The sequence below is a fragment of the Mytilus californianus genome, unplaced genomic scaffold (genome assembly GCF_021869535.1).
Source record: "Mytilus californianus isolate M0D057914Y unplaced genomic scaffold, xbMytCali1.0.p SCAF_1, whole genome shotgun sequence".
In the NCBI taxonomy this organism is placed as follows: Eukaryota; Metazoa; Mollusca; class Bivalvia; order Mytilida; family Mytilidae; genus Mytilus; species Mytilus californianus.
Genome location: NW_026262581.1, coordinates 88,923,050 through 88,935,293, shown reverse-complemented (window position 1 = coordinate 88,935,293; position 12,244 = coordinate 88,923,050). Strand labels below are relative to the sequence as shown.

Below are 12,244 nucleotides of genomic sequence, written 5' to 3'. Positions count from 1 at the left end.
CGCCTCCATCTGAAACCATCCCTTTCTATTTTAGTTCAAACCATTATTGAAAGTCTTTTCACTAATATTTGTTTGCTTTTTTTCCAAAAAGATATACATATTTTGTAGAGTTCGATGAAGCCTGTGACTGCTTTTTATCCAGGTAAGTTTAAAATAAACAGAACTTCTGGATGGCACATCTGACTAGATTTTTTTTCTTTTTCTCAGTTTTTATAAAACAGTAAACTTTTTCAACAGTTATAAGGTGAAATTTTCACCTACAAATGTTTTGATGACCAGTTTAAATCGACATTACAAATAAAGTGCATTAGAATACTAGTAGTATTTTGACAATCGTAATTTTTTTTCTGCCCGATAACATTTTTTAGCACGGTGATAAGACTTAATTATGAAAATTAGTCGACAGACCTACCTGACAGCTGATTTTGGACTTATTTTGAAGATATAAATACAGTTCATTTCCATTAAGGGCATACGATACAGTTTTGATCCCACAGTGATTTTTTTACGAAAATTTGCATACAAGCTATTTTTCACCTAGTCCATTCAAATATGTTATAAAAAATATACCTTCATGTGCTACTTTAAGAGATAAATGGGGTCGAAATTTTAGACATTTACTCAAAATTTCGGTTTTTTGGACATTTCTATCCTTTGGATAGACATACCTAACTTTTTTGTTTCAAAAGATAAACACACTCGGATTTTTGTAAAACCATTTGGAAAATCTTCTTAACATAAGTATGATCTAAATTTGTATAACAATTTTTTGGAAATAATTAATTTTTTATCAAAGTTTCATGATTTTAGAAAAAAAAACGGCAATTTTTGCTGTATATCTATTTGATTTTAAAAAAATTCATCGGTGACTTTTTCATAAAAATTGGTACAAATAATCTTCATACATAATCAAACCTAATTTCATTTTAAAAAAGAGGGGTCCATGAATTCGTTTTTCAAGATAAATCAGTCTGAATGATAAAAATCAGTCAGTCGAAAAATGCATCTTTTCCCGATATGTCACAGTTTGGCGTCGCGAAAATAACATTTTACGTTAGCAACGTCATTATCTCTCCTGTAACTGTATCGTATGCCCTTAAAACCAGCTGTGAAGTTCGGATTGCCAGAAATAGGTGACATATGCGTCCGCCACTAAAATGTGAGAAAATGACAAAAACTATCTTCATCCAATCAAATTTTTCTTTTAAATTTTAAATTTAGATATGCAACAATTTTTTAAAGCATATATAGACAGTTGTAGGAAAGTTCGGTTAACATGCAACGAATTACAGAGTGGAAACGATTACAGTAATATTAACACCCGATCGAAGTTTTAATTGAAAATCATAAAACGGCAAAAAGATGACATATATAGCAATTTCTTAGCTAAAATCGATTGAAAAGCTCGAAAAAAAAAATGGATTTACAAACAAAACATGAACCTTGTCACCAACCATGTCAAGTTCGGAGACTGATGACAGTTTGTGTTGTTTTTTGTTTTTTGTTTGTCTTTTGTTTTATTTTTAGTGAGAGAGTACTCCAACCCATAGGTGTCAGTTAGAGGCCATTCGGAGTAAAACATATACAATATTGAGCATTAACATGAATATTTATAAACAGAGAATATTATATGTTTTTTTCAATATCGCACCAGTATCAACCCGAGAGGACTCCAATGTAATCCAAAGAGCTCTGCTCGATGGATTATTTTGGTTGAGGGTAGAAACGGTAGATGATATTCAAAAAGCCATATCATATTCACTTTATCATATACCTCAAGATGATTTTCACGCGTAACGTCATGCAGATTAGTGATTTGATATAGCCTGCAACCAGAAATGAACGAAGCATGAGCCCTTAAAAAAGACTCATGCCTTTGCCTAAAATTAAATTTTAAAAAGGTCCCCCCACCTAAACAACACAACACAACACAACACAACACAACACAACACAACACAACACAACACAACACAACACAACACAACACAAGAAAATTAGAAAACATAAGATTTTCTTTGAAATGTTAAAAATTGATTTTCAACAAAAACATCGTTAAGTAGCAATTCTTCACCAAATAAATATTAATCCACGAAGTACCATGAAATGTTAGTCGAAATAATTATGACGTCTTGAAAGGCTATTTCACAACAAAAAATTAAAATAGCCTTTCTAAACGTCATAATTATTTGGACTCCATAAGATGTATTATATTTCTTAACAACACCATAATTTTACAAAGTTTGGTCAGTTATTGGTAGATCGTCGTTATGGATTTAACATATCGTTTTGCAACGTTGATCTATCTACTGATAAAACTTCGGTTGAGGTCGATTTCGTCAACTGAATTCTAGCAGTTAAGACCATTTAATCTCTTAAAATAATTTGTTATGCTTTCAATTTTAGCGAATAATTATTTTCTAGAGATGATAAGCTATTGTCGTGTACTTCAGAAACAAGGTTGCGGGACGACCACGCCCCCTCAGTGGGGACACACAAAATAAAGATGACCGTTCTCCATTTCTACTCGATCGAATTGGGCATTTTTTTCATAACATATACATCACTATCCTTACTTAATCATGATTTTACTTTACCAATGGATGTTGGATGTGTACTGATTGATATTTTTGATACACGCATGATTATTTTCATTAGTTGTTATTGGCTTTGAACTAGCTGTCAGTAACTGTGAGTACTCTTAGATCTGTACTTAGTGTCTTTCTGTAATGTGGATGTATAAGTACCCGTCCACGACCACTCTGTGTTTTTGTTAGATGTACTTCTATATGTATCCATCTGATGAGTAAAGCCTTTTTCAACTGATTTTTATAGTGTGTTCTTATGTTGTACTGTTACACCAATGTCCCATGTTATGGGGAGGGTTTTGCGCCAACAAACTAGTGTAACCCCGCCACATTATGTATGTGCCTGTCCCAAGTCAGGAGCCTGTAATTCAGTGGTTGTCGTTTGTTGCTGTGTAACATATTTGTTTTTCGTTCCTTATTTTGTACATAAATTAGGCCGTTAGTTTTCTGGGCAATACTTCCATTTAAACCCCTCTTACCTGTATCAGTGTGTATGCTGCTTATAACGCAAACCAGGGTGTTCAAATGGAAGTTTTCCCGACAGCATTTTGTCAGAGACAAGTGCCTGTGAAAATAAGATAAAATAAAATATACACAATATAACACATACTGAAAAAAGACGGTTTGGAATTGGCAAGAACTGGCACAGGTAAATTTACTACGATAATGAATCAAGTAAAAATGCAAGCCCTTTCAGCGAGTATAACGGGCTGAAGCCGAAGGCAGATGATCTATAACACATCTTTTGACATGTTATTAAATTCAACAAATGATCCTGACAATTATACAACGATTGGTATTACAAGGCATTAAGGATTCACAATGCGCGATGGCAGTGAACTGAAAACAATTTCGCATTCAATTTGGTGATAATAACTATTTCAGAAATTGGATAAGAGACAACGCCCGCGCTGTAACCATGGTTAAGCATTATTAAGGTCAAAAGGTTACCAAGTCAAAACAATACAGATTGCGTAGGAAAAAATGCCACATGCATTCGAAAATCAACCAATTGATTCAATATGTACTTAGTTTTCGATGTTAAACGATGATACATTGTGGGGTCATTTTCTAGCAAAATATTGCTGAGATTATCATTCGGAAATTTTTTACAAGTGTTCCCGTGTGCAAAAATGAAAACGAAAAAAAAAGTTGAAAGACACACTTTATCGCGAATTAACAAAAAATCTGCGACAGAAGAAAACTCTACGACAGGAACAGTGCTTAATTTATAGTATATTTGAATATAAAAATAAGAAGATGTGAAATGATTGCCAACGAGACAACTCTCCACAAGAGACCAAATGACACAGAAATTTAACAACTATAGGTCATCGTACGGCCTTCAACAATGAGCAAAGCCCATACCGTATAGTCAGCTATAAAAGGCTCCGAAATGACAAATGTAAAACAATTCAAACAAGAAAACTAACGGCCTAATTTATGTACAAAATAATGAACGAAAAACAAATATATTCCACAGCAACAAACGACAACCACCGAATTACAGGCTCCTGACTTGGGACAGGCACATACATAATGTGGCGGGGTTAAACTAGTTTGTTGGCGCCAACCCTCCCCAACCTGAGACAGTGGTGCAGCGGCACAATACAAGAACAAACATTACAAAACAAAAAACGAAAGACAGCAAAAAAGTACAGCCGATCAATTACAGGCTCGTGACTTGGGACAGGCACATATAGAATGCGGCGGAGTTAAACTCGTTTGAAGGCGCCAACCCTCCCCTAACCTGGGACAGTGGTGTAACAGTACAACATAAGAACAAACTATAAAAATCACTTGAAAAAGGTTTAACTCATCAGATGGATACAAATAGAAATACATATAACAAAAACACAGAGTGGACGTGACGGGCACTTATCCATCCACACAACAGAAAGATTCTAAGTACAGATCTGAGAGTACTCGCAGTTACTGACAGCTAGTTCAAAGCCAATAACAACTAATGCAAAACAGCATGCATCTAAGACTATAATATCAATCAGTTCACAACCAACATCCAATGGATTAAGTGTAAAGACGTCATAAACAGTCAGAGAAAAACATGGCCTTGTGCAATGCCAAGATACAGGTATCGACATATCGTAGAGCCATGCATGTGCATATGTATATAAAAAAAATATTTAGTTTGATTTAAATTAACTGATAACAAAATCAATATTAGTAGCAATAAAAACAATATTCAAAGACCAAATTACAGTTTTGAATTGGTAATCCTTTAGAATAAGTTATTTATAGGATCAATAAGTTTACCCGGATCGTTTACAAATTTCCGGGCTCGGTAAACAACATCTCCATTAAAATTGAGGATGTGCTATCCCGTTTGAAATAAGTTTTTACAGATACAACCAAACTTCAAAAACAAATCTTTATATCTATGGAAAAATTTATTAAGGTTTTAAGTAAATTGTGGTAACGAAATCCCTGACCTAATAATTTACCAGTAATACATAGATTAAGTTCATTGAAATCCAAAACGTTACAACAGACAAGGGCATAGCGAACGAATTGTGATATATAACCACCGTAAGATGGTGACAAAGGAACATCACCGTCCAAAAAAGGAAAATTAACAATAAAGAACGAAAAATCGTCCCTGTCGTAAATTTTAGTGTAGAGTTTCCCGTGTAAAACTGAAATATATAAATCTAGAAAAGGACAGTTATTACCGTATTAAAAGTAAGTTCTTTTTGGTAAATTTCGGCAGTATATTTAAAAAATTCTTGATTATTTAACGAAAAAATATCATCAAGATAACGATAAGTGTTGTTGAATTTATCAATTATTAAATGCAATTTAGACGGGTCTTTACTGAGTTTGGTCATAAACTGTGATTTATAACAGTACAAGAACAAGTCTGCTATTAAAGGGGCGCAATTGGTTCCCATAGGAATACCTACAACCTGTCGATAAACTCTATTGCCGAAACGTACATAAATATTTTCAAGGAAAAAATTACCAGCTTCAATCATCTCATCACACCTCTAGTAAGTATATCTAGCATATTTACCTTTCTCATTAGAGAAGAAGGCTGTAAATGAGTTGCATTGTTGCATATTGTTTACTCTATACTTATATCAATTTTCAAACTCTAAAAAATAAGCGAGTTTTTCTTGATTTGTCACTCGACTATAATCTTTTGTTTGTAGATGGTTGACCTGTTTTTTCAACCGTTTGATTCTGTATTTCTTGAAAAAAATCATTTATTTTAGTAGGGAAATGAAACAAATAAGTTTATTTTCTATTGAAAATAACTACTGATAATGAATCATTATTGATTCCTTTCAAACATTTCCTTTGATTAAAATTGAAAGAAATTGTTTGACCCTGGAAAAAAAATTTAATGCCCAGATACAAAATCTATTTTCTTGATCAATATACATTTGTACAAATTAAAATCTGGATCTGACTCAAATATTTCAAGAATTGCAGATTTAAGTCTCGTACATACAGACATAAGACTAAACCAATTTAAATGCCACTGAGAGTCGATATCGAGGCCATATCCTCTGGACTAGTAAACACAATTTTATTCTGATCCGCAGACGATGCATGTTACTAACTCTACCAATATAATAAAGCACCTACAACTTTTCCCGAGAAAAATAAAACACATCGATAAGAGACTAAAACGGCCTGACTTATGCTAGAAGCAATGACCGAAAAACAGAAACGGCAAATAGCAACGAACAACAGTCAGCGAATTAGAGATTGGGATTGACGTATAAAGAATTTGTCTCGAGAAAAAACGTTTGTCAGCGCTCAACCCTCCCCTAAACTGGGACCGTGATGTAACAATACAACATAAAAACAACCTATATAAAAATCAGTTGGAAATGAAATTTTAAAAACAAACTCTATCTTAAGACCAATTAAGACACTATTTAATGATCTTGCAACAGTGTTAAATTGGTAACCTTTGAACATGCATATATTTCTATATACACAAGTCTAAATTGAAAACAACGTTCAAACCTATGATTGCGTTGGATAAAAACCACAATTTTTATACGTGTGCATGCAAAACAAATTTCTTGGTAGAGGGGTCTAAATACAGCACAAACAACATTTTCCAAAAGAGAGAATGCAACGTTCTCTGTACGTTTAATGACTATTACAGCAACTCTTCATAGGTGGACTGTAACAGGCAAAATGTCTACCGCTATCCAATATGCCCTCATTTTCAAATGACAGTCTAAATTTTCCGCCCTTCATACTAATCGACACATTCTACAAAGACTTCATATTAGATTTATTGTTTACTAGTCTCGGAAAAACTATGTATGGCATATTTGTCACTGTTTGTATTGTAGAAACTATACCATGCGGTAAAAACATCACCAATGCTGGTGGCGAACTAACCATCCCTAATTCATTGGGTTCTTGTACGTGGCGGCTCATCAGACCTAATGGACAGAAAATATTCTTGAGCGTAATAGACGATCATTTCTGTTGTTATGATATTGTGGTAAGTTAAACTTTTAAAACCTTGAAGTAAATATTACAAGTTTGAAATAAACGAAAAAAATAATTAGAAATAAACTCCAAAGATGTATACTAGTAGTCCATTTAATAACTAAAACAAAGTCATAGTTCCAGTCAAAATCTTGAATTTGACATCGGCGTCTTTGTTAGATTTATTTGTATGTTTGTTTGAATATTTTAGTCTGTTGTGTTGTATGTCTGTGATAAATGTTTACACAGTTTTGACTGCTGGATCTCAATTATTGTGATATTAACCTATTATTGTCTGTTTGGGTTGCCCACCAAATTTTGAAACTATGTATTGAAACAACTGCCATACAAGTGGGAGGTTAAGCTAGCTATAAAACCAGGTTGAACCTAGCATAGACACTGATGAAAATGTTTTACACTTGAAGCGTGTGTCTTTTATCAAATGTATTCATAATAAAGTTTCTCTTTTTTAAGGTATACAATGGTAAAATAGATACTGAATTTATAATTTTCAACGGATCAATAAACGCTGGAAATAACAATATACCATCTATAATACACATCAATGTAAGCAAAGCTATAATTACCTTCAGAATGCATAATTTATTGTTACAAGAGACGAGGGGAATATTGTTGCGGTATTATAGCGCAGGTAAGTGCAAGGAGCATCATCTATAAGTCAACAGTTAATAAGGTTTAAGCATATTATGATATAATACAACCGAAATGTAATTTAATATTATTTGTAGCTTCTTGTAATGCTTTGTTTCCTGGCTGATCACTGCTTATTTAAGTCACACGTGGGGCAGGATCTGCTCACCCTTCCGGAGCGCATGAAATCACTCCCGGTTGGTTGAGTTCGTGTTGCTCAGTCTTTGGTTTTCTATGGGGTTAATTTTATACTATAATTTGTCTTTTGATCGTTTTTTGCCATAGCAATGTCAGTTTTTTGGGGTTTTTTTTTACAAATGAGTTTGAATGTCCCTTTGGTATCGTTCACATCTCTTTTAAATGTGGTTATCGTCGTTTAATGGGTTTGATATCAATTATGTTTTTTGTCAGCATGGTACGCATTCTTTCAGAGAATATCCGATTAGGTTGATTTTTATTTGTTTTTATATATTTTTGCAACAGACTTACATGTAAGCAATTTATGTTTACCGTAGAATTCAATGACTTCTTAAACTCACGTATGACTCTCATGCATTTGGCTGGCCAAAACAACCGTCCGTTGACTAAGCAATGACAGTTCAACGTAGCATGTCAAATATTGCTGAAGACTGTTTTTATATTTGTTGGTGGTTTGCTGTTCATTGACATTTCCACACTTTATATTTTATTCATATTGAATGGACAGTAAATTGTTTCTAATTTCTGTTTTCAACCACTTAGACAATCGAGTCAATGTATATACTAGTAGTATAATCAACTTGTAGTTTTGCTTTGAACTGAAAAAGGGAAAATGCATTGTTTATATTATTTTTCAACAATGTCGTAAATATAAGTAAAATCAGGGTTTTGTCCAGTTTAACGTTCAGTTAGTAGGACGGGAAAAATCAAATTATCAATATAATAAAGAGAAGAACAATTCTTTTGGTGTACACAAAAACAAATTATTGAAATAGTATACATTGACAAAAGAGGCAGATGATACCAAAGGGATATTTAAAATTCAGTAGTCGCAGAATAACTGATAACGCCATGGCAAAAATCGAAAACGACGAAAAAACTAAAGATAAAGCAACCCCTCCCCCCAAAAAAAATCCAATTACCAATTAAAACATGCATACTTTTACATATCCGAATGTTATCAGTAGGCGTCTTTGAGAAATAATTGGTTTTAATAGAAATGAGCAGGATATTGACGAACGACTTATCTCGTGACCAGGATATTGACGAACGAACTTATCTCGACGAACGAACGTAATAGGAGCGGTAGTTGTATGTTTACAAACGTACTTAAAACTTTAAAGATGTTACCTAATGTTATCAAAAGGCAAAACACGTACATCTTAAAGCAAATGAATTACAGATACCTTAAACTGTTCAAGGCAATTAATTGTTACTCTTTCAACTAATGTCTGAAGGTAGCACATAATTGCTGACATAAACACAGAAGATAAAATAATCCAAATTCATATTGATCTTAGAAATGTCTTGAAGGTGAGTTAAATTAATAATCTTGTTACAAAAGACCGTGTGTTTTAAATATGAAATTCAGAATAAAAAAGGAATAGATCATTGCTAAAAAGATTACCACAAATGTTTAATAAAGTAACAATTAATGGCATATGAGTTGTGTTTAAAGTGTATTTGTTACACAGATAAACGTTATTGTGAGCTAAATATTACAGCAAATACAATACAATACAGACAAAATTCAGTCAACACTTATGTAAAAAAAAAAGACTTTCACCTTATTTGTGAATATGTGATGTCAGTGTACCTTTGTATTTAAATGAGAAAATAGTTACATAATGATGTTTGGGTATTTTTCTTGTAAGCGACACCCGACAACAAGGGAAACAGATTCGTCTTTCCTGTGGGATCAATTGTTATTGTATCAACATACAAGTCTCAGAATGTCACCGTCAATAATTATTGTGAATCATATGCATCTGACTTCAACGTTTCCATCGATAACACGGTTGTTAAATTTGACATTGTTCCACACCCGCCGTTGAAAAGGTCTATACAGCAGTACTATGGAGGAGCAAGTCTACAGGCAGACAACGATATTGTCGTTTTTTATAGAACAATCCGATCGTTTATTCCAACTGTAGTCATGCCGTTAGATGTCACAGGAACACAATATGTTATAGTTTTTGCAAATACAAGTCATCACATTACAATAATGGGAATAGGAAAAGCTACAACCGTGAACCTAACATTTCCAGAATGCCCGGGAAACTGTTCTTTACCTGATTGCGCCACAAAAGATGTAAGTTTTAAATTGCCGAACAACTTGGAATGTAAACACATAAGTTATTCATGCCACGTGGACTTAACAGGATCCATGATTACCAGTGACTTTCCAGTATCAGTAATGGTGCACACTGCTTATCAAACTTTGCAGTTGCCACCTATAAACACTTGGGGACGTAAATTTATCGTCGCATCGTTGCCTAATACGTTTTTACGTAACTTTAGTTTAAAAATGGTTTCAAAGGAAGATGATACTAATATGACCATACAGTGTTATAGATCAAACGCAACAATAGAAAAATATGACATATATTTCAACGAAAGCGGAGAACATGTAGTACAATGTATTAGTACAGCAAGTAATTGTTTAATGCAATCAAATAAACCAGTTTTACCTGTACATATTACGACAGATAGTGAAGAAGCTATGTTCTTCATTCCACCTGTAGAACAATATTCCTCTGACTATTTGCTACCTGCAGAACTATGTAGAGGCGATAGCCTTAACAGATCTCTTATCATAATTAGTGCGACCAACCATACTAATGGTATAAGAATGGATGGCTTGCCTATTGCTGTTAATATTTTCCAAAGACAGCAGATAGGCCAAACAGGGTACACCAGGCTGTTTGTTAATCTTGGTGCGCCAAAATTACATCTTTTAGACCACACTGAGCCAAATATTGTATTCGGAGTGTTCCTTATCTGTTCAACACAAACTGCAAACTACGTTATTCCGCTTGGAATGAGAATGGCGCCAATAGCTGAGGTAATTTATAAAGGAAGAAGTTTGAAAATGAGTTTGATCTTAAAAGATGTTACGACAAACATTTCTTCAAAATGTTGGATAAATAAGCTCCATTCTATAAGTATATTGCTTAGTTTAAAAAAATATATGTCTATCTAACTTATTTTGGTTAGGAAATGAAAAGTGGCAGTCTACTTTCTTAATTTCTTAATTTCTAAGCTTTGATTTTTCATTATTATCTTGTTATTAAGGAATGACTGTAAAATTTTTTCTGTCTATGAAGAAATAACCTAAAAAATGTGGAGCACACAGAATAACCCGCGTAGCGTGTTATTTAAAAATGTACACCATATTTTTGAGGTTATTTCGAATAGACAGAAAAAATATTACAGACATTCCTTATAATTTAATTCTAAATTCCATTTTAAAGGAGTAAATCATGAAAAAACGTTGATGACGTCACGGTCACATGCCAAAATTATGAGCTGATAGACACAAAACTTTCAGCCAACTAGAAGACGTGTTACATCCAAAATTAAATTATTTTGAAAATAAATAAAACTTTTTCAAGTTGTACCCTAAAAATTGCTGTAATGAAAACTATTACTAGTACTTTATTTTAGAAATGTGAATCAACTTTAAGTATTCCTGGCGACGGTTTAGACAACGATTGTGATGACCTTATTGACGAGGATATCTGTGATATAAACTCTACAGGTAAATAACACTCGATTTATAATTAGATAAGAACACAAACGAGATAAGCCAAAACAAGTTTAAGAAACAACTGAAATAACTGCTGAAATTAATAGCTAAAAGTATGAAATCCAAGTGCAATGTGAAGTCTGATCGTAAGCTTTTTAATAGACATTTTCGAAAACTTATCGATATTGAAGCTTACACCTATGCCTAGGACGACATGTAACCTTTTTATGAAGGAGTCATCTCAAGGTGTACAATCAGCACAGGTATTTATAGAATATTTATCTAATTTACATTTTAAATACTCTATAAAAAATTATTTTCAATGATTTAATTTATTTGCTCAGTTTAGAAGCTGAGAATTGACCGATCTTCGTATTAATTTGTAAAAAAAAGGAGGATGCTCTGTGTGAACCATCGTCGCTAGCCAAGGGTTACGATCCAGTCCCCTCCTCTCCACCCTTGGCAGATTAAGCCTTCATTTGTGATTACAATGCTACGCCATATAGCGGTAGATAAAAGTCACGCCCATTCCGACTACATCATTCTTGACCAATGGCAGCACTTGAACTCTCTTCAGTATGGAGGTGTAAAAATGGTTGTGTCTAGTGTTTACAAATTTCGTGAAGCAAGAACCGAAAATATACGTTGACATTCCAACATTTGCGTTAGAAACATACTCAGGAACTTCAATTAGTTGATTAAGAACTTTAAAATTGCCACTAAATATCGTCCTATGTTTTGGGGGTAAAGACTTGTTGCACAATCATCACGTGGCAATTGTTTATTTACATTTTCTACATTTACT

At 33.4% G+C, this 12,244-nt stretch overlaps 2 protein-coding genes across 9 annotated transcripts in view; one reads left to right on the top strand and one right to left on the bottom strand.

The window, feature by feature from the left end:
* Positions 1 to 12,244, bottom strand: part of LOC127709649 (uncharacterized) — a 479,059-nt gene that overhangs the window by 95,658 nt on the left and 371,157 nt on the right. The gene's annotated exons all lie outside the window — the stretch shown is intronic.
* LOC127709481 (uncharacterized) overlaps positions 1 to 12,244 on the top strand; it is a 149,221-nt gene that overhangs the window by 8,373 nt on the left and 128,604 nt on the right. For all 7 annotated transcript variants that reach the window (XR_007985694.1, XR_007985691.1, XR_007985689.1 and 4 more), the window contains exons 2-6: positions 109 to 142; positions 6,920 to 7,074; positions 7,536 to 7,713; positions 9,566 to 10,755; positions 11,358 to 11,451. Coding sequence is in view for 4 of the 7 variants with exons in the window: in XM_052215087.1 (XP_052071047.1) it covers positions 109 to 142; positions 6,920 to 7,074; positions 7,536 to 7,713; positions 9,566 to 10,755; positions 11,358 to 11,451 (1,651 nt within the window). In the remaining 3 variants the exon portion in view is untranslated. The remainder of the gene's footprint in view (positions 1 to 108; positions 143 to 6,919; positions 7,075 to 7,535; positions 7,714 to 9,565; positions 10,756 to 11,357; positions 11,452 to 12,244) is intronic.